The sequence below is a fragment of the Bos grunniens genome, chromosome 10 (assembly GCF_055505025.1).
Source record: "Bos grunniens cultivar Pamir isolate PY7600 chromosome 10, Bosgru_T2T1.0, whole genome shotgun sequence".
Lineage (NCBI taxonomy): Eukaryota > Metazoa > Chordata > Mammalia > Artiodactyla > Bovidae > Bos > Bos grunniens.
Window position 1 is genome coordinate 1703986 of NC_141174.1, and position 20446 is coordinate 1724431.

At 46.7% G+C, this 20446-nt stretch overlaps 1 protein-coding gene across 26 annotated transcripts in view; it reads right to left on the bottom strand.

Annotated features, from left to right (window-relative positions):
* Window positions 1-20446, bottom strand: part of TDP1 (tyrosyl-DNA phosphodiesterase 1) — a 73856-nt gene that overhangs the window by 44490 nt on the left and 8920 nt on the right. For 23 of the 26 annotated variants that reach the window (XR_015133858.1, XR_015133860.1, XR_015133859.1 and 20 more), the window contains 7 exons: window positions 20128-20171; window positions 18889-18944; window positions 15278-15374; window positions 11879-11913; window positions 6278-6370; window positions 1180-1347; window positions 658-736 (listed from right to left, as the gene is read on the bottom strand). Coding sequence is in view for 23 of the 26 variants with exons in the window: in XM_086319170.1 (XP_086175296.1) it covers window positions 658-736; window positions 1180-1347; window positions 6278-6370; window positions 11879-11913; window positions 15278-15374; window positions 18889-18944; window positions 20128-20171 (572 nt within the window). In the remaining 3 variants the exon portion in view is untranslated. The remainder of the gene's footprint in view (window positions 1-657; window positions 737-1179; window positions 1348-6277; window positions 6371-11878; window positions 11914-15277; window positions 15375-18888; window positions 18945-20127; window positions 20172-20446) is intronic. The other 3 variants (XM_086319173.1, XM_086319171.1, XM_086319172.1) reach the window with 1 other exon arrangement.

Below are 20446 nucleotides of genomic sequence, written 5' to 3' on the forward strand. Positions count from 1 at the left end.
ATTAAAAACTGTCATCAGCCAAGGGGAATTCTCACACAGCATCAATAGTCTATGGAAAAAGAGGGGCTTTTAAGAAATCGTGTTGGGAATTTACTAAGGTAAACTGACTCCTAGAGAGAGAGAGGAAACTTGAAGCTTTAACCTGCTGCTTGCTTTATTTTGTTAAAGACCTTTCTTGGCTTATTTTCATACCAGCAGCAAATGCCATTCTCATAATTACTTCTAGGGCGTTGGTTTAGCAAACAAAACACATCACAGCTCCGTTGTGGTCTTTGCTCAACACTGTTTTCTGTTCTTTGTTGAATCTGTGTGAAAAATCCTTGACATTAAATTAAAAAATCCTTCACATGCTGAGCAAAAACTACTTGTATAAATACAAAGTCTCTAATAATCTTTATTACAAGAAATTAAAAAACTAAAAATCATCCCTATGCTTTTGCCATTTAGCTCTGTTAACTCTGCACCTATAAACGAGGCAAAATGTTAAAATGCAAGTAATTAATGGAAACTATAATTAGATAATCAATTTCAAGTGCCTAATGCTTGCCTAGAGTTGTGCTAGAGATATTATAAAGCTGCTTTCAAAACAGACCAATTATAAATGAAATAGGAGTGAACATACAATAAAATTTTTTTAAATAGTAAAAATTTTATTACCTTCCTAAGCCTGAAATGTCCCCAATTATCTTTCTGATTTCCTTGAAAGCGTCCTGGGGTTGAGGCAATAAGGTAAACACTGCAATGATACAAAATACACGTCAGAGAACATGGTGACGTGTGGACCTCAGCACACACAAACCCCGACAGTAAGCAGGAAATGTTCCGAGAGCCAGCCCGCTTTCTTGAGATGCCTCCTCCGAGGAGTTAACTGACACTTAAGTAACTTTCAAGCACCCTGTGCGACCCCCACAGGGTGGAAGTCAAAGAACTCGGTGACTTTTAGAGCAGGCACTCCAGTGGGGACTCAGGTGAGTGGGGAGAGCCCCGCGCCTCCACCCCAGCACCTGAGGGCCAGAAGGTGCCGAGAGGGACGGGCCCCGCTCTCCCACGTCTCTGAAGGACACGTGTCCCTGAAGGACAGTCCAGAGTCCCTCCAGCACCCGCCAGGCCCCTGCGCCCCACGTCTCGTGTGGTCCTCGGGGTGCTCCCCGAGCTGCTACGAGGCCACGTTTACCCTACTTTGTTTCTGAGAGGTCGTGCTCCTGGATGGTGTCTATCCACTCCTTGAGAGGGGCGGCGTTATAAGCTGCCAGGTAGCTGATGAGGTCAGCTTTGAAGTTTGTGGCCGATTCTCCAGATCCGTGGGTCCCGTGGACGATTCTGGGGTACAAGGGGCTCAACCATATTCTGGAATGGAAAAAGAGAACCACCTTGAACCGTCAGGAGCAGAGCTGATCACAGTGCTGTCTCTAATCAGGCACTCACCTCTAGGAGGTGAATTCTCACTACCTCTCCACCTGCTGGTAAGGCCACCCTTGTGTGTGTGAGTGCTAAGTCACTTTAGTCATTTCCGACTCTGTGACCCTGTGGACTGTAGCCCGCCAGACTCCTCTGTCCATGGGGTTCTCCAGGCAAGAACGCTGCAGTGGATCTGCATGCCCTTCTCCAGGGGATTTTCCAAGCCAGGGATTGAACCCGTGTTTCTTAGGTGTCCTGCATCTTTACCACTAGCACCACCCGGGATGCCCAGGGTCACCCTTATGAAACATAGAGCAAAGCTGGCTGCACCACTCCAGTGGTTCTCAGCATACCCAGAATTAGTTTCGAAATGCTTACCATGAATTTTAGACCCAGGAAGGCCTGGCCTCTGCCTGCCTCTCCCAACTCGACCCCTCCACGCTCCCCCATTCACCCACTCACCCTGCTTATTCGCTCTCTTACCTTCTCAGCTCTACACTGCTTTTTTTCCCCCAATATTTATTTGGCCACGCTGGGTCTTAGTTGCAACATGTGGGATTTTTAGTTGTGGCATGCGAACTCCCAGTTGCACATGTGGGATCTAGTTTCCTGACCAGGAATCAGGCCCCCTGCATTGGGAATGTGGAGTTACAGCCACCAGACCACCAGGTAAGTCACTACACTGCTTTCAAAGACTTGATGACAACAGTTTTACTCCTAACTGCTTATAGCAACTCCACATAGTGGTAACCCCAGCAAGTTTCTGCCCAAAAGTATGTCAATGCAGTTCTTTAGCCAAGTGGAAAATAAAAGTTATCCTATTAAGAAAAAAATGTATGTGCAAATATGTTTTCAATAAACAAACTCATCCCATATCTGGTGTCTGGAATGAGGTATAGTCTACGTTTAGTTATACTACATTAACACTAACCTCAGGCTTTCAAATAAATTGGTAAAAACACTTTAATAACATCTCTAACTTCATCGATTCTTTGCCAGTGTACTTTGCTAAAACCTCTATGTCCTACCCACGAGTGGCAAACGACCACATCTAAACCCAGTCCTTCTGTGAACTGGCCCCTCGTAGATTACAGAGAAATATGGCTTCAAAGCTCTTGTGCAGCTCCTTCAGCTGCAAAACCAGGTCAGCAGTCCTATCTCACAAAGATGCCCACGAGGTAATGAACAGGGCCCAACAGAAAGCAGCCTCAGCAGGCAGGAGCTGCGTCTGCCGGTCTCCCCTGCTCTGGCTCCTCCCGCCACAGTCCTGCCCAGGAAACCATAACAGAAACTGCCCGTTCCTCTCTCGCTGGTGGCCCTCAAAGGAGACCGAGAGGCAGGCCGTCAGAACCTCGAGAGTCCTGGCTGGGCGTCTCCTGAGCTCTGAACGCATTCCCAGCAGGCTGGCCTGTCACACCTTCCTTCCCCACATCAAGGAGACCCCTCGTCAACCACAGATTGGCACCTGCCCTCTACATCTACAAGCATTAAATCATGTGCAGCCGTCTTTCAACGTCCCTGAGAGAAGGTCAGGGTGGAGAGCAAAAACGAGACACCATGTGCTGGGGACGGAAAACTGGCAGAACAGGCCTTCAGAGAGTCAGATATTTTCAGGAGCCGATTTTAAGAGCCTAATTCTTATATCTCCTTGAACCTAGAAAAACACTAAAATCCTTCACGGTGACACCTGCTTCTCACGAGTAGCAGTAACCTTCATGAAACTAGCATAAACCTTCTGCTAAAAATGTGCTGACGGCATGCACATATTCACCAAAAGCACACATACACTGACCTCCCCCTGCCTCTGGAGCAGCTTCTGACGAGCTATCTGAAATGCGTCTCCTAGACTATAGTCCTCATTCTGCCCCAAATAAAACTTGACTCACAGCTCTCACGGTGTGCATTTTTTAAAGTCAACACCTTGCACAATGGGTAACGCGTGAGACCAGGAGAGGAGCCCAGGTTCTGCACCGGGATCCGCAGCTACCTGGCCGTGTCACCCTGGGCAAGCTTGGTGGCCCTTCTGCGCCTCCCTCGGCTCCTGCGTGTACCGTGGCCGTGTTGGGAGGGATGGATGGGGGCAGTCTCTCCTCCCCACAGCAACTCGGGGCTGCAGGATGAGGGGGGCTCTTCCTGGATCAGAGGGTCACTCACAAGAACGGTCCTGGAGGAGGAACACGACAGACGACGACTTTCCAACCAGATAATCGAGATGTGAGACGTCTTTACCATTTGACAAAATAAAGAAACCTCGGGCCAGATAATTTTAAAATTAAGACATGAACAGGTGGATCAAGAAGCAGGTGAAAAGGACGGATGGAATACCTTTAGGAGAGGAAAGAATCCACAGGCCCATGATAGGCAGACTATGAAATAAGATTATACAAAATAACTTTTTAAAATATTCGAATAAAATTATAACCCACAACATGAAACTGTAAAGTATCAGAGTAGAATGTAGACTAACAGTACCCCCTTTCCTAGGGGGCCAGCAGAGGGAAGTTGGAAGGAGATTTTATACCACTTGTACTTTGAGTTTTGAACCATGTGAAGCTACACCTAGTCAATACATTTTTAAAAAATTAAGTGTTTTTAAATAAAGGAAAAAAATGAACACCTAAGCCCTTTACCTTTAATCCCTTCCCCACAGCAGCCAAGTCAAAGACGCCTAAGGAAGCAGGGCTGCCTCTACACTCCAGAAGAAGCCGAGAGCCGTGGGTGGGATTCTTTGAGCCACAGGAGACTCAGAGTCAACCTGACAAATCCTTTTCGTTATTGTTCCTCTAAGGACGAGCTATGTCAATCTCATTTCCTTTTTAGATGGGGCTACAGATGAGTCACGGTCCCGAAGCTCAACTGGCAGCTTAGAAGCTTGAGGGCAGCAGCAGACCTTGTCACCCGGAAGCTCAGTGATCAGGAGCCCAGCAGCCAAGGCTCTTAGGGACCGTCCGCCCCACCCCCATCAGCACAGGGCGGTTTGCAAGTGCAGCTTGAACGGGAAGCGGGAGCGTGTCTGTAGGAAAAGTGCCAGGCAGGGCGACAGGGGCTCGCACGCCCGCTCTGGTGGGGAAGCAGAGTGAAGAGGGACAAGAGACCCCTGGCGTGAGAAAAGACTGCCTTTCACATTCAGAAGGGCTGTGTGATAGCAGAGGCGACTGGGGCTGGGCAGCCCACCCAGGCTCAGCAGGTCCAGAGGACGGCAGCTGGGAGGCTCACTGTCTCGGTTCAATTCAGGGTGCAATGCAGGCTCAGTGAGAGCCCTGCATGAGTGCTCTAGCCCAGGCTGGGTGATGAAGGGGAAAATGCGTGAACCCCAAAAGGGTGCTTCTTCTAACACCGGAAGGCAGAGACATGCAGAACGGCTTCTGCAATCAAGGGAACGGAGACCAAGGCTGGCTGTAAGGAGGGCTTCCTGGGAAGGAGAACGAGGGTGAGATGCAACTCGAACAAGTCCCTAAATGCCTAAGGATGCACCCTACCTTCCCCAAGAGATCGAAAACTAGATCTAGTGAACACGCACCACGGACAAGGGTTAGTAACTTAAAAAACAGCATGAAAAACCTTTGCATTCAATCCTTTCAGAGATTTATGATCATATTACAGGCTCTGAAAAGACAGCAGTTTAGAATGTTTTATGGGAAACCAAACTGATTGGAGGTAAAGGGATATATATATATTTTTTTAGTTCTATCAGTTTATTGCTACCAACCCACCTCCCTCTACCCTCATGCACACGTGCTCAGTCACATGTGCCCATGGACTGCAGCTCGCCAGGCTCCTCTGTCCATGGACTTTTCCAGGCAAGAATACTGGAGTGGGTTGCCGTTTCCTTCTCCATAAAGGGGTATTTTTAGCATACCACCAACCCCTGAGTTTTCCTTTGATGTCTAGGGGGAATGCTCAGGTACAGGTGGGTGTGGGGGTGAGTGAGGGCCAAGAAAGTTATCAGGAGGCTCTTATTGGGAAATAATACGTTTGGCCCTTCCATTTTTTAATCCTCTTCCTGCCTCAGATCCTTAGACCTACTCGGCAAGAGAATATATGGATGACTCCATTTTTGTAAAAAAATAGGAAAAAACTACAGCATATAAATTTTATGTGCTGGTATGTTTACAGGGAAAAATGGAAGCAGTGACAGACTTTATTTTCTTGGGCTCCAAAATCACTGTGAACAGTGACTGCAGCCGTGAAATTAAAAGACGCTCTCTGGAGAAAAGCTATGACAAACCTAGACAGCATATTAAAAAGCAGAGACATCACTTTGCCAACAAAGGTCCATACAGTCAAAGCTATGGTTTTTCCAGCAGTCAGGTATGGATGTGACCATAAAGAAGGATGAGCACAAAGAACTGATGCTTTTGAACTGTGGTGTTGGAGAAGACTCTTGAGAAGTCCCTTGGACTGCAAGGAGAACCAACTAGTCCATCCTAAAAGAAATCAACCCTGAATGTTAGTGGAAGGACTTATGCTGGAGCTGAAACTCCAATACTTTGGCCATCTGATGCGAAGAGCCAACTTACTGTAAAGACCCTGATGCTGGGAAAGACTGAGGACGGGAAGAGAAGGGGCAACGGCGGATGAGATCGTTGGATGGCATCATCAACTCAACGGACATGAGTCTGAGCAAACTCAGGAAGATAGTGAAGGACGGGGGGCCTGGTGTGCTGCAGTCCACGGAGTCACGAAGAGTCGGACGTTACTTAGCAACCGAACAACAACATTTACAGGTATAAATAGACAGGTGTGGATGATCATGGGCTAAATGGTTAACATCAGTTACCACAAGGGAGGCAGTATCACTTTTTTGCATGCATCTCTTTTCTATGCCATAATTCTGGTTTTTTCCCTCCCACCATGAAACAAACAGAGCCCTACAAACCCCTGTGTTTTCTGGTGCCAGTCCTCGCGGATGAGGTTGGACGTGTGTATGACGACCCGGAGGCCTTCCTCATACAGCAGAAGCATCATTTTCCTTTAAAAACAGAAAAAGGAACAAGCAGCGTTAAGAGTACTCTCAAAACACCTTTCCGGCACAAACGCAACAGGTAAGAGAACTCTCACATCACCCAGACTGCAAAGTTTACAGTCTCCGTTTCTTCCAGACATTCTCAACGTCTGCTTGAGTGACAGGCAGAAAGCCACCTTCCAAAACGCTCGGAGTGCTGGATGACTGAAACGAACCTTTGCTCCATCCTGCCCATGTGGCCAGTCCTGGCACTGAAAACCCCTCCCGCTCCAGTCTGGCCCTTATCATCGACTCCGCATCGCCCGTCACTATGAGGGACAAGAGCAACCTGCTCACTCAGTGTTTCCAGGGTCTGGTCACTCCCTTGTGCTGCGCTGTGGCTACCTAGTGTTAAAACCAAACAAAAGACTGCAACACAGCAAACCAGAAACTCAAGAGAACATTGCGTGCAGGTAAGAGCTGGCTCATGAGACTGGTTTCAGCACTTTCGGTGTGGATGTGTGCAGCAGGCTGAAATAAATACACTTCCCACTCTGGGCTGCAGTTTAAGTTTGAAAGATGCTTCATTTCTAAGAGACTGATCTTTTTTTTCTTCAGGCAAGGCTTTATTGGGGCCCCTGCTACAGCAGAGGGGAGTGAGAACAAGTAACCACTTATCTTTCCTCACACTCCAGACACCAGACTTGTCACCAGCCTGAACCTGGGCTGGAGGTGAGTCTTGCCTTTTATCCCTTGACTCAAATCAGCTCTTGAGATTCATTCCTTTCAGATGGGGCTTCCCCACTCATCAGAATATTTCTCTTAGTTGAATTCCAGTGAGGGGAGGGGGAAGAGCACACAGATAGGAGGTTCCCATCTGAGGCTGGAAGACCTAGGCACCTCTGCTCATCACTTGGAGGCCGTCTGACCCCACACGTCACTCTGTGTCCCTCAGCCTCAGTTCCTCACTTGCAACATGAAGGATCGATCATCCGTTCACTTTACAGGGCTGCTGTGATAATGAAACGCAACACGTGTTTTGCTTAACTTAAAGCGTTCCGTGTGTGTGTTCCCTCTATGCTTCAACGCCCTGCTTTACTTCATCATCTGTTAGGAGATAATTCTTGGCCTCTCGATGGTTTTCTAATTATTTCAGGAACCTAAATTCTCTCCCCCACACCCAGCTAGAGATTTACTCAAGGCAATAACTCTGCTTTATTTCCACTGAGGCCAAAATGCTACTTAATGTTTACTGATGGAAGTCAGTTTACACCTGGGGAAAAAAAACGAACCACTCGAAAACCAACAACCCGAATACTATTCAGATAGAATGGAGTTAGCATTAAAAACATACAAAAGCAGATAAAACAGAGAATAAGATTTAGCTCTTGCCAAAAAAAAAAGAATTTAAGCTGGCAAACAGTAAATTAATGCAAAGCTGGAGAAAGACAGCTGTTGAGACAATCTGCTTCCCACTTATGAGATGTGCTCCCTGAAACCTCAACAAATTTACATACACAGTCGCCAAATTAGTAGCTAGTTGTAATTAACAGTAAGCCAGTTGTACATTCATGATGTAAGTTTTACAAATATTTCCATTAGCCAAGGCATCATTTATAGGGAAATCCACACACTGATGTCAGTGAATCCTATTAAACTGCACCGAGAACTGCTCTAAGGGGACCCATCTTTTCATAGACCAAGTGGCGTGTCCCAAGAAGGTCAGAGTTAAAAACGGATAAAAACACAAAATGAGGTCTCCCTGGAGGAATGCTGACCTGCATATTATCTAGTAAGCTGTGTAGGGAGCAAAAGCGACGTTTCTCACATTTGAAGCTGTTCCCTAACAGGGGAAAGCAAGCTAATATCTGTGGAGCATTTATTAAAAGACGCTTGCTCCTTGGAAGGAAAACTATGACAAACCTAGACGTATTAAAAAGCAGAGACATCACTTTGCCAACAAAGGTCCACCTAGTCAAAGCTATGGTTTTTCCAGTGGTCATGTATGAATGTGAGAATTGGACCATAAAGAAGGCTGAGCACCTAAGAATTGATGCTTTTGAACTGTGGTGTTGGAGAAGACTCTTGAGAGTCCCTTGGACTGCAAGGAGATCAAACCAGTCAGTCCTAAAGGAAATTAGTCCTGAGTGTTCATTGGAAGGACTGATGTTGAAGTTGAAGCTCCAATACTTTGGTCACCTGTTGCAAAGAACTGACTCATTGGAAAAAACCCTGATGCTGGCAAAGATTGAAGGTGGGAGAAGGGGATGACAGAGGATGAGAAGGTTGGATGGCGTCACCAACTCAACAGACATGAATTTGAGCAAACTCCAGAAGACAGTGGAGGACAGAGGGGCCTGGCATGATGCAGTCCATGGGGTTACAAACAGTCGAACACAACTTAGTGATTGAACAACAGCAATTTATGTGCCAGGCACCTAATGCTAGCACGCTAAGCCCCACCTAATCCAGAGGAGGCACTGCCATTCCCACTTCATAATGCAAGTGCAGACGCCGTGGCTGGGCGAGGCCACGAGCACCATCCCGGGTCCCACGTGAACCAGAAGCAGCGGGTACTGGGATCACACGTCTTGCACGCAGCGTTCCTTGGGCACGGCTTCCCCAGTGGGGGGCGGGCAGCAGCTACTTCCCGTTTCTGGGCACGGGCAGGTGAGGCTGGGTCCAGGCAGCCCAAGTGAGAGAGGGGAGTGCATCCCAAGGGGAAGGAGGAGGCCTTCCTACAGCCCAGTGGGGCGGGAGGCCCACCCTGGGCTCTGCGCCCTGCTACAGGGCATATCTGATGCTTCTCCCCGCTGTGGATTCTCGGGGGCCTGGGAGGTGCCTTCGCTCCCAGCTCTGGGGGCCACCAGAAAGCCTCGGCATTCTAAAGCCCTACGAGGTAGGTCCTGGATGGCAGGGCATCTGGGAAACACAGATGGAGTGCGTTCACTGTCGCCAAGAGGACCATGAGCTCCTGGAGGACGCGGCTGTGTCTGGTCACTTCCAGATCCTCCACAACACAGGTATGGGTAAGGCCGTGTGACCCCAGAGACCCCGCGGAGTCACCGCAGCAGCCCCACTCTGCTGGGGGGTCCCCCACACATTACCAGGAGCTGGAAGGCCTCCCGCCGTTCCTAGTTCACGTTTGTCTGCCTCTCTCACCCAAAGACTGAGAGCTCCGAGGACAAAAGTCAGCCCGTCTCAAAACGCTCTATATCCCCCGAGCTGGGCTTCAAGAGCATACTAGATATTTAATGAATAACTTTTAGCACATTTTAAAATGAGCAAGTGGAAGTAATTTCAAGACATGAGCTCAATCTCCTATCAGGTACCGGCACTTTAAGGTGTAAAGTGCGCACACTACCGGTGAGGGAGAGCTCTGCCGCTGTCTCTTCCCCGGCACTTGCCACTCTGAATGAGGAGCCCTCCTGGGCTTAATCCGCAAAATGCCTGCGGTGGCGGGAAAGGAGGAATGGACTTTCAAAGTGTGCGTCTCTGGGATGGGGGGGTGTGTGAGTGTGACTGGGGGGATGGAACTTGCAAAGTGTGTATGTGTGTGTGTGGCCAGGGGGACGGGCCAAGGGAAACAGACTTAATTTTACCAGTGAGGAAGCAACAAAAGTAAATTAAGGGAATTCCCTGGCGGTCCAGTGTTTAAGACTGCACTTCCACTACAGGGGACACAGGTCCTACACGCCACATGGCCAAAAATAAAAAAAATTTTTTTAACTAAAAAAAGATAAAATAACTTTAAAAAACAAAGTAAACCAAGAACCCAAGTAAAAATAAACAGTTCTAGTCCTGTCTCCAACACTAACTGGAGGACGACTGCCTATTGACTTGGGGGTTTAATCTATAAAATGAAGACAAAGGACCAAGCAATTTTTTGGAAAAAAAAGAAAAGGAGAGCCCACTGCCTCGTTGTTGCTGTGTCAGAGCCAGGCCAGCCCAGCACTCCGTCCCTCTGGGCCCCAGGCTCTCCCAAGGCTACCTGTAACACAGTTAAGTGTGCAGCATGAATGTGCCAGATAAAAGCTGACTGCCGGCTTGGAACGTGTGTCCCACGCAGGAGCCCAGCACTGCAGGCCAGCGAACCGGGACCCACAAGACTGACAGGGCCTGCGAATGCATTTCCAAATCAGGAAGGTATTTAGGCTGAATTCCAGCTAAGGGTGGGGGACAAGGGTCCATCCGGTGGGACCCTTCCCGGGCAGAATGTCGACCCAGGACAGCTGACTGCTGCCGCCCACCAGCGTCTCCTGTGGAGAAGTGGCAGGAGCCTAAGACGCCTGTCCAGTCTATTCAGCGCTGTTTGTATCCTGGGCTGAAATTACCCTTCTGTGAGCTCTACGCCATGTAAAGAACGATTGATTCCCCAGCGACACAGGTGCTTGAGATCACTCCCAACAACCCTCAACCCCTCCCTAACACTAAAGCTACCAATCAGGCACGGTCGGTAAATGCGGCAACGTTTACACAAGAGCGTCTAAACCCAGAAGGTGTGGGCTGGACAGGCGTCCTTTCACAAAGTGGCTCGTGGCTTTCTGCTCTGGCTCCTTTCTGAAAACAGACGCAAAATACAGCTTTAAGCTCACAAAGCAAATGATGAGCACATGTCCTCGTTTTTGGCATAATATCAGGAAAACAGCGGTCACTGCAAGACTCGGGCGAACACTTCCACCTACGCGCTTCCTGGTTGCCTTAGGAACAGGAGGAACAGGTGCTAAAGGGACAAGCCTGGAGCAGCAGACGACCTGTTTCCACTGCTGGTCCAGAAGCAAGACGAGGCTGTCACACTCAGAAGAGTGAGACATACTTCAGATAAATTTGATTCACAAAAACACTGAAATGAAGGCAACCACGTCTTATTCTTTTCTCAGCTAGAGAACCAATTATGTAAAAGAGCTCCATAAAAGTTTTAAGACGCAACTAAAACGGGGCTCAAGCTGGTATGTGTCACGTAGGAAGAGAAGCTTCTCCTGCCTATGGCCTGCACTGTCTCCGACACCGCCCTGAGAGAATTTTCTGAGATGTTTTAAAAGCAGGGACAGGTACCAGTCTCTTAGGCTGACAACTTCTTGCAAAATTGTTTTTCTTTTATTCACAGCACAGAGCTGACCTAACAATATTCTATTTGCTGAAACTTAGAATCTTACAAAAATCACAAGGTTTTCTTTAAACCAGTGGAATCTTCAGGCATGTGATGGCCACGTCTACAGTCACTCACGACCACGGACCACAACCTATCCCTGCCTGTGCCCCCCGGTGGCTGTAAGGAAAGTCCTGAGCAGAGAGTGGAAACCACATCAGAGATTCAGACTGTCAGGTCCGGTCCAGGCCCACAGATCCACACTTTCATTTCCTGGTACTTGTTCTTAAGACTGTTAGGAAAAACTCCATCTCCTCTACTTCCTAACTTACAGCTTTCCCCGCAACAAAATCGTCACATGTGAGTCCCTTTTAAGACTGATTTCTGAAGAGCATCATTCAATCTTTTAAACTCAAATCCCCCCCCACTTCATAAAAATTGCTTACGTGTGGTGTGTTCCAAATGCAATATCCAACTTTGCCTAGGATAAAAAAAGAGGTCAAGTCATTAAAAACAAACAAAAAAACCTCAACAATACCTGTATTTATTTAAAACAAAATTAGAAAAGATTCAGGTCAATTTTTTTTTTAAGTTTTTACTGCCATCTAGTGAGCAAGCCCTTGATCACCAAGACAGCCTTTACAATACCAGCATCCAGTGAGGCTTATTTAAAAACTTTTTTTTTTTTAAGTTACCCAGAATGATTCAATACATACTGCATTTTTAATTACAGTAATTAGAAGCGAGAAGCCGAATTTCTTTAGTTGTGGGAAAACTGGTAAAAACAAGTGAGATTATATGCAAAGTTTTATAATTAGACATTTGGCTCATACAAGTACATCCAATAAGTTTTCCAAGCATATTTTAAAGAAACATTAAAAGTGGTGGTGATATGGAGACATTATGATGCTAAAACAAAAGTTTTCTTGTATTTTTAACATAGCAAGTGTTGAAAGTAAAGATAATATGTTATATCCATTTTCATGTTACAAAATGATAATTTTACAAACAAACTGGGGGGTAGGTGAGGGAGTAAAACATTTTATCTAACATCTGGTATAGCAAGACCTTAATTAAGCAGAATATGCCTCAAGATGAAAAAGTTAGAGATGTCAAAAAAATTTAGGCAACTGCTAATCAAAGGAGGATCTTGTGCAGCAGGCGAGCCTAAACAGGATGGTTAGAGATGGAATGATTTAAAACTCCAACTACACAAAGTACAGTGAGTTAAATCACAGGAAAAATGTTGTGAGATAGGTTTAAAATTGATCAGATTGAGATTTCTCACTGTTTTTATCTTTAAAATAATACACATACACACACAGTTAATATTCTACAGCTGAAGAATGACTGATGCTTTGCAGATCCAACCAGTCCATCCTAAAGGAGATCCGTCCTAGGTGTTCACTGGAAGGACTGATGTTGAAGCTGAAACTCCAGAACTTTGGCCACCTGATGTGAAGAGCTGATTTGAAAAGACCCTGATGCTGGGAAAGATTGGTGGCTGGAGGAGAAGGGGACGACAGAGGATGAGATGGCTGGATGGCATCACTGACTCGATGGACGTGAGTCTGACTGAACTCCGGGAGTTGGTGATGGACAGGGAGGCCTGGTGTGCTGTGATTCATGGGGTCGCGAAGAGTCGGACACGACTGAGCAACTGAACTGAACTGAAGAATGATAAAACCCTTGGGAGCTGGGATTCTTTAATCTTGTATGAATGGAGAAAATGGACATTAGAAAGTAAATGGAAAATAAAAAGAATCAGGTTCTATGTAATTTACCCTTGTCTCTGTCTGTACTCCAAGGGCAGAAATCCTGAGTCAATTGCACTAAGCTATTGGCCAGGAGAGAAAAGGGCCATGAAAGATTCATTCATCAAGCTGCTCAGGAATGGACTGACCCACCTGCTCAAACAGGAAAAGGTGCACATTCACCAGCCACTTCAGAACCACCAGAGGAAGGAGATCATCAACATTTCTTAATTCCTTGCTACCCCTGCTTCTTACACCAAATGCCACATACAAAAAGACCCTTTCAGACATGAGTCTAAAACAATGAGCCTGAAGGAAACTCCAAGACTCACTCATCGGTCACACTGTATTTCCATGTACTGACTGGAAAGTATCAGGACAAAATTACAGGGATATAGAAAAAATGGGAAAAATTGAGGTCAGGAGGAGAAGAGGGTGACAGAGGACGAGATGGTTGGATGGCATCAGGTCTGAGCTAACTCGGAGGTAGTGAAGGTCAGGGAAGCCTGGCGTGCTGCAGTCCACGGGGCGGCAAAGAGCTGGACATGCCTGAGCGACTGAACAATGACGACGACAGGAAAGCCGGGCGACAGCCTTCTCTCTGCCTCCGCTCTGCTCTGGTCCCAGCAAACCAAGCCTGCTGTGAGACCAGTGACTGCCCCTCGTGGGACCTGAATCACATGCACTGTGCAACTCGCAAGGTAGTTTTCTAAGGTTGGGTTTCAATCTAAGTCTCTCCAGTATTAAGTGATTCTTGTGAAAAAGAACCAACGGCAGGACATCCCAGGTGGCCCAGTGCTTAAGACTCTGCCTTCCGACGCAGGGGGTGTGGGTCTGATCCCTGTTTGGAGAGCTAAGATCTCATCAAGCTTCGCTGCCTACAAAAACAGAACATAAACAACAGAAGCGATATTGTAACAAATTCAATAAAGACTTCAAAAATGGTCCACAGTAAAAAAACAAGTCTTTAAAAAGGATCTAAGGGCTGTGGGTAAAATGTCAATGGCAGCTAAATGTAAGTTAGGTAGGTGGTCACACTAAAAACTACCAGTGTGAAGCTGCCCTCACAGAAACTGCCACTGAACTGACTCCAGAGAACCTGCTCCCCGTGGAACCCTCCGCTTCCAGAGGGCCATGGACAAAACAGATGTCAACCAGCGGACTGGCAACTTGGGGAAAGAAGGGGACCCTTGATGCGCCAGGTGCAGTGAAGAAAGCAAACGCTGGAACCTGGATGAGAAAACCGGGAAGACGAGATAGATGACTTCAAACACGAGAACCACCGACACCAACGGGGCTGTGTGACCCCAGAGGGGAGAGCGAGGACCAGGCGGGAGGCAGGGAGGGAGGGCGCGTCACCACGGCCAGGCCACAGTGCCCAGATGCCTGCTGACATGGTGTGTGAAGGCATTTTTTTTTTTTTTTTCAGAGATTAACATTTGAATCAATGAATCTGAGCAAACTCCAGGACACAGTGGAAGACAGAGGAGCTTGGCATGCTACAGTCCATGGGTTATGAAAAGTCAGACACAACTTAGTGACTGAACAACAACATTTAAATCAGTGAACTGTAAGGAAAGGAGATTACCCTCCAGAATGTGAGCCTTAGTCAGTCAGTTGAAGTTGTTAAGAGAAAAAAAAATTAAAAGACTGGTTCTCACAAGGAAGAGGGAATCAGTCTCTAGTCGGTCTTTGGACCCAAACCGTAACATCAACGCTTCTCAAGGTGTCCAGCTTACCCGGCCGATGCTGGACTTGCCAGCCCACACAATCACGTGAGCCAGCTCTTCTAAAGTCAATGTCTCTACAAATTCAAACACACACACGTATAACCTTACTGGTTCTGTTTCTCTGGAGACCCTGACTAATTACAGAGAAACTGGGTCAACATAGAGAAAAAGCTTTCAACCATGAAGGTTACCCAGGAATAGGACAGGCAACCTCAGGAAGCATTTAAGCCAAGGCTGGACAGACGTCTGTTGGTGATGCTGGAGAGAGGATTCCTGCATGAGGAGGGTGGACACACTGAACGTACAGTTTCCTTCCAGCTCTCAGCCTAAGCGTGACCTTGAATGGCAATAAGCAGCTTACCTGGCAGAGGGTAACGTTCCCGTAAGGCTTCGCCTCGGCAAGGAGGTGAGCCTTTGCTTCCCGTTTGTCGCCATGCACAAGCAGGACTGGTTTCTTCCTGAAAGGAGATCACAGGTATTTGAAATCCCTCATTCATGAAGCTGGTCTGGTGCCAGTGAAGGAACGCTGACCACCGACACGTGTGTCCGGCCTGTGTGGTGACGGAGTACAGGGCCAGCACAGGGCAAGTGACCAGTTAACCTTTGCTAAGTGGTTACCTTCATTAGGGGGCCCCGTGGCCTGATCCTGAATCTCTGCAGTGACCCAGGGGGGCTGGGACCACCCTAGGTCCTTGAGCATTTATCTTCTTTGGTCCAAAAGGACGCATCATCAGCTCTGTGTTATTAGATTCAGAGATCACACTTAGTGTTGTGGATCGTGATGCTCTTTTCTTTCCCTTGTTTTGGACCAAACAATAGGTCACTTCCTCACTAGCCATCCCTTCATTAAACACCTACTGTGAGTGAGGCCTGCACCACACGTCCAGGATACAAGAGTGCAAGGGCCCAGGTCCATGCACGCAGATTCACTAGGAGTTATATTTCAGTGAAACGAGCCCAGTGTGCGCCAGAAATGCCCTGTTTTTCAATTCAAAAGGACAATATAAAAATATTCTGCAGGAGTACTGTTTGTGATAGCCGAGAGATGGAAACAACCCAAATGTTCATTGGTAGAGGAATGGATAAAGAAGATGTGGTACATATACACGATGGAATACTACTCAGCCATAAAAAGGAATGAAATCATGTCATTGGCAGCACATGGATGGACCTAGAGAGATTCATACTGAGTGAAGAGAGTCAGAGAAGGAGAGATATAGTGTGACAGCCCTTAAATGTGGAATCTAAAAGAAATGATACAAATGAACTTACTTACAAAACAGAAAGAGACTTGCAGACTTAGAAAAGGAACTTATGGTTGCCTGAGGCGGGGAAGGGATAGTTCGGGAGTTTGGCAAGGTCATGTACACACTGCTATATTCAACATGGATAACAAGGACCAATTGTACAGCAATGTTATGAGTCAGCCTGGATGGGACGCTGGTCTGGGGGAGAATGGACACATGTATATGTCTGGCTGAGTCCCTTCACTGTTCACCTGAAACTACCACATTATTAGTTGGCTATATGCCAGAGAAGGCAATGGCACCCCACTCCAGTACTCTTGCCTGGAAAATCCCATGGATGGAGGAGCCTGGAAGGCTGCAGTCCATGGGGTCTCTGAGGGCCGGACATGACTGAGCAACTTCACTTTCATGCACTGGAGAAGGAAATGGCAACCCACTCCAGTGTTCTTGCCTGGAGAATCCCAGGGACAGGGGAGCCTGGTGGGCTGCCATCTATGGGGTCGCACAGAGTCGGACACGACTGAAGCGACTTAGCATACACCAATACAAAATAAGAAGTTTAAAGTTTGAAAAAAAAATTCTGCAGTAATAGATTAACAAGGCCTTTAAGAGAACCATGATCTACTCTGGTTAATTCGAAGTGACATAATCCTTAGAAGTCAATATATTTTTAAAAGCTCGCCCAACAAAACAAAAATTGGATTTTTCTCCAACAAGCAATCAAATAAGATGAACAACTTCCACGGTCATCAGTCACGTGCAGAATGATGCTCTGTCACACATGAAGGGATCACACTCAACTAAACAGAAACGTGACAGCAAACACTCATCCGGGACTAACCCTAACCCCAACAGCCTCATGCTAGTATGTTCAGGAAAACAAAGAGACACACCTTCTCAGGTTCTTTCTATCTGGAACAAATTTTCTGTTTTGTAACCAGAAAAAGAGTACAGAGAATAATGTAATAGATAATCATGCATCTACCGTCCAGAAACTGTGTTATCAGATCAGGTTGTTTTTTTAAAAAAAGATTAAACATTACTGACAGAAATGGTAGTCTTCATTAATTACTTCAAGTTGGCTTGTGTGTGCTCAGTTGAGTCTGACTCTTTGTGACCCTATGGACTGTAGCCCGCCAGGCTCCTCTGTCCATGGGATTCTCCAGGCAAGAATACTGGAGTGGGATGCCATTTCCTCTTCCAGGGGATCTTCCTCACCCAGGGATTGAACTGGCCTCCCCTGCATTGGCAGGCAGATTCTTTCACTGAACCACCAGGGAAGCCTCACTTCAAATTTACTAGTGTTCTAAAAACTATCACAAAAAGGCTGCATGATGGTTAATTTTGTGTCAATTTCACGGGGCCAAGAGTGCCCAGATAAACATGATTTCTGGGTGTGTCTGCAAGGGCATTTCTGGATACGATCAGCATTTGAACTGGTGGCTCAGTAAAGCAGATCACCCTCCCTAATGTGAACAGGCGTCATCCAGTCCTTTGAGCAGGCTGGGGAAATTCTCTCTCAGATTTGTGGGCATGCGTGCTCGGTTGTGTCCAACTCTTTGCGACCCCATGGACTGCAGCCTGCCAGGTTCCTCTGTCCATGGAATTTTCCAGGCAAGAATACTGGAGTAGGTACCCATTTCCTTCCCCAGGGTATCTTCCTGATCAAGGATTGAACCCAAGTCTCCTGCACTGCAGATGGATCCTTTACCACTGAGCCACCTGGGAAGCCCAGGTTTAAATCACTTATTTTCGTTTTTCCGTTACATGCAGCTACAACTAATCTTAAATGTTACAGGTTTGAGTGTCAAAGCTGCTTGGGAAATTTCAACAGCATTCTGTCTATAGATCCTCCCTGGTGGCTCAGATAGTAAAGAATCTGTATGCAATGCAGGAGACCAAGGTTCAATCCCTGGGTCGGGATACCCTGCAGAAGGGCATGCTAACCCACTCCACTGTTCTTGCCTGGAGAATTGCATGGACAGAGGAGACTGGTGGGCTACAGCCCATGGGGTCACAAAGAGTCGGACACGACTGAGACACACACACACAATTAACAATGAAAGTTCGCAGTCTGACGTGCTCAATGCAGCATGGACTTTGAGGATCCTGACGACCATTTTTCTGCATGTGTATCCCTCCACTTTACTTGCTGCTACGGGATTCTGCCAAGTGGATGCACTGGAAATGGGACAGGGGGCATGTCACCATGCAATGGGATCTTGATTTGGTCTGCACTGCCTAACATTACCTCCATATCTGCGTCATGGAAGGCCCTATGACTCCTGCATTAACTTCTGAGCTCCAGAAAGAATCACCTGTGAAACAAGAGAGACTCAAACAAAAAAAACAAACAATCCAGCATCAAAGTGCTAGGTGAAGTGCAGGCTTACGGGTCAAGAACGCAGGTGGCAATGACCTTTTCCTTCCTATGAGCATTGGACCTAAAATTCTTTTATTCAGGTTGAAATTTGTCCTACCCTACTTCTGGACAGAACAGAGGGACATGCTAAAATCTGTATTAAGAAGGCTTGTGATTAGTTTAGAATAGATGATAAAAAAAAAAAAAAAGCTGCTTTCCCATTATAATAATGTTATGAAGATTTCAATAGTTTCAAAAGAAATATTCAAAGATGGACAGCAGGTACCTGAGAAACACAGATCTTGTGTTTTCAAGCTCCATTAATTAGAGTTTTGATATCATCCATCATTTTGCACAACTCACCTGAACTCTGGTGGATACTGTCTTACGAGCCAGTCCACGTCAAAGCAGTAGTTAAACTAGATGGAAGGAAAGAAAAGACATCATGGGCAATTTAGAAAAGCAGTTCATAAGGAGAAGTGTCTAGTTACTGAAATGAAAGAGACTCTAAACTAATCATGAACTACACACAGTGTTATTTCTAAACCTGGACCATTATGCTGCAATACTTACAAACCTAAAATACATCCCGAGGGGAATACATGGCTTAAAGGTTCTGAGTCAGTGAGGCAGTGCCTGAGAAAACAGAAAATTATCTCTGCACTGTGGCAGCATTTGTATTTGGTTGGTCAAAAAGTTACTTTGGGTTTTTCCATACAGTAATGAAGGGGCTTCCCTAGTGGCTCAGACGGTAAAGAATCTGCCTGCAATGCCAGAGACCCTGGGCTGAGAAGATCCCCTGGAGAAGGGGAATCTGTCAGTTGCAACGTGTGCAATCTATTGAGTTAGGTTTGTAAACAGGTGCCTGGAATTGGACATTCACTACAGGCTTACGACATACATCAGACTACAAGTTCTGGACCAGACTGACCTGTGGGTGTCCTCCCCATGCCTGGGTAATCCCTGGCCCCTCTCCTGAACATAATGACACATTCTAGCTGGGAGAACACACACAAATTCACCCCATGTTCCATCTAGAGACCAGGATTTCTGCTGCCAAGGAGAATGTGAAGCACACAGGAAGCTCTGCCTTCTTTAGGGACAATACCTTGCTCTATCTGCTGGAGAGCCTGGCACCTTAAGGTGCTTTATCAACACAAAGGGACCAGGCCTGTCAGACAGGAGCAATGAAACATGCATCCGTAACTTTTCCTCGCTTCTCTGTGGAGGGTGTAGGGAATTTCTCATTTATTTCTCTAACTCAAATCAAACTTGATGTGGCCCTCACCTCTCTACCCACACCTCCCAAGGAGCGGCATCAGAGTCCCGTGAGATTATCAGTGTGCCAGAGAGACGTTCCCCGCGGTGGAATTTCCAGGATGATTTCCTGGCCAGTCAGGAAATAAGAGTCAGAAGCCCCAGTGAGTGTGCATCCACATTCCAGGCTGATGGATCCCACAACCGTGGTGCTGGGTGCTGGCCTCCAGGTAGGTGCCATCTTGGGGACCCTGCACGGGACTGACCCACAGATCCCACTGCTCATTTTCCTCAAAAGTGGTTTCTGTGTCCCCCTCCCACCCAAAGACCAAACTGGAAACTCACCTGAGCTGAAGAAACAAGTGTCCCAAAGAGAGGAGATAAAATATCTGAGGAGACAAAACATCAAATTCATATTTTTGATAAAAATTACCTAATAATGATCACAACTGACTTATTAAACAGTCACTGACGGGCAGAATTTGGCTTAGAAAATGGTGCGCTGAAGAGTTCCTATGAGGCTAGACTTTAATGTTCCAGAAAATTTCCCTGGGCTGATAGTATTTATTATGTATCACTATTATTTAACTGAACATAATGGGGAAAATCAAGATCTACAACTTTAGAACTGGATGACTAGTCAGTTTTGGAAACTGTCAATGAG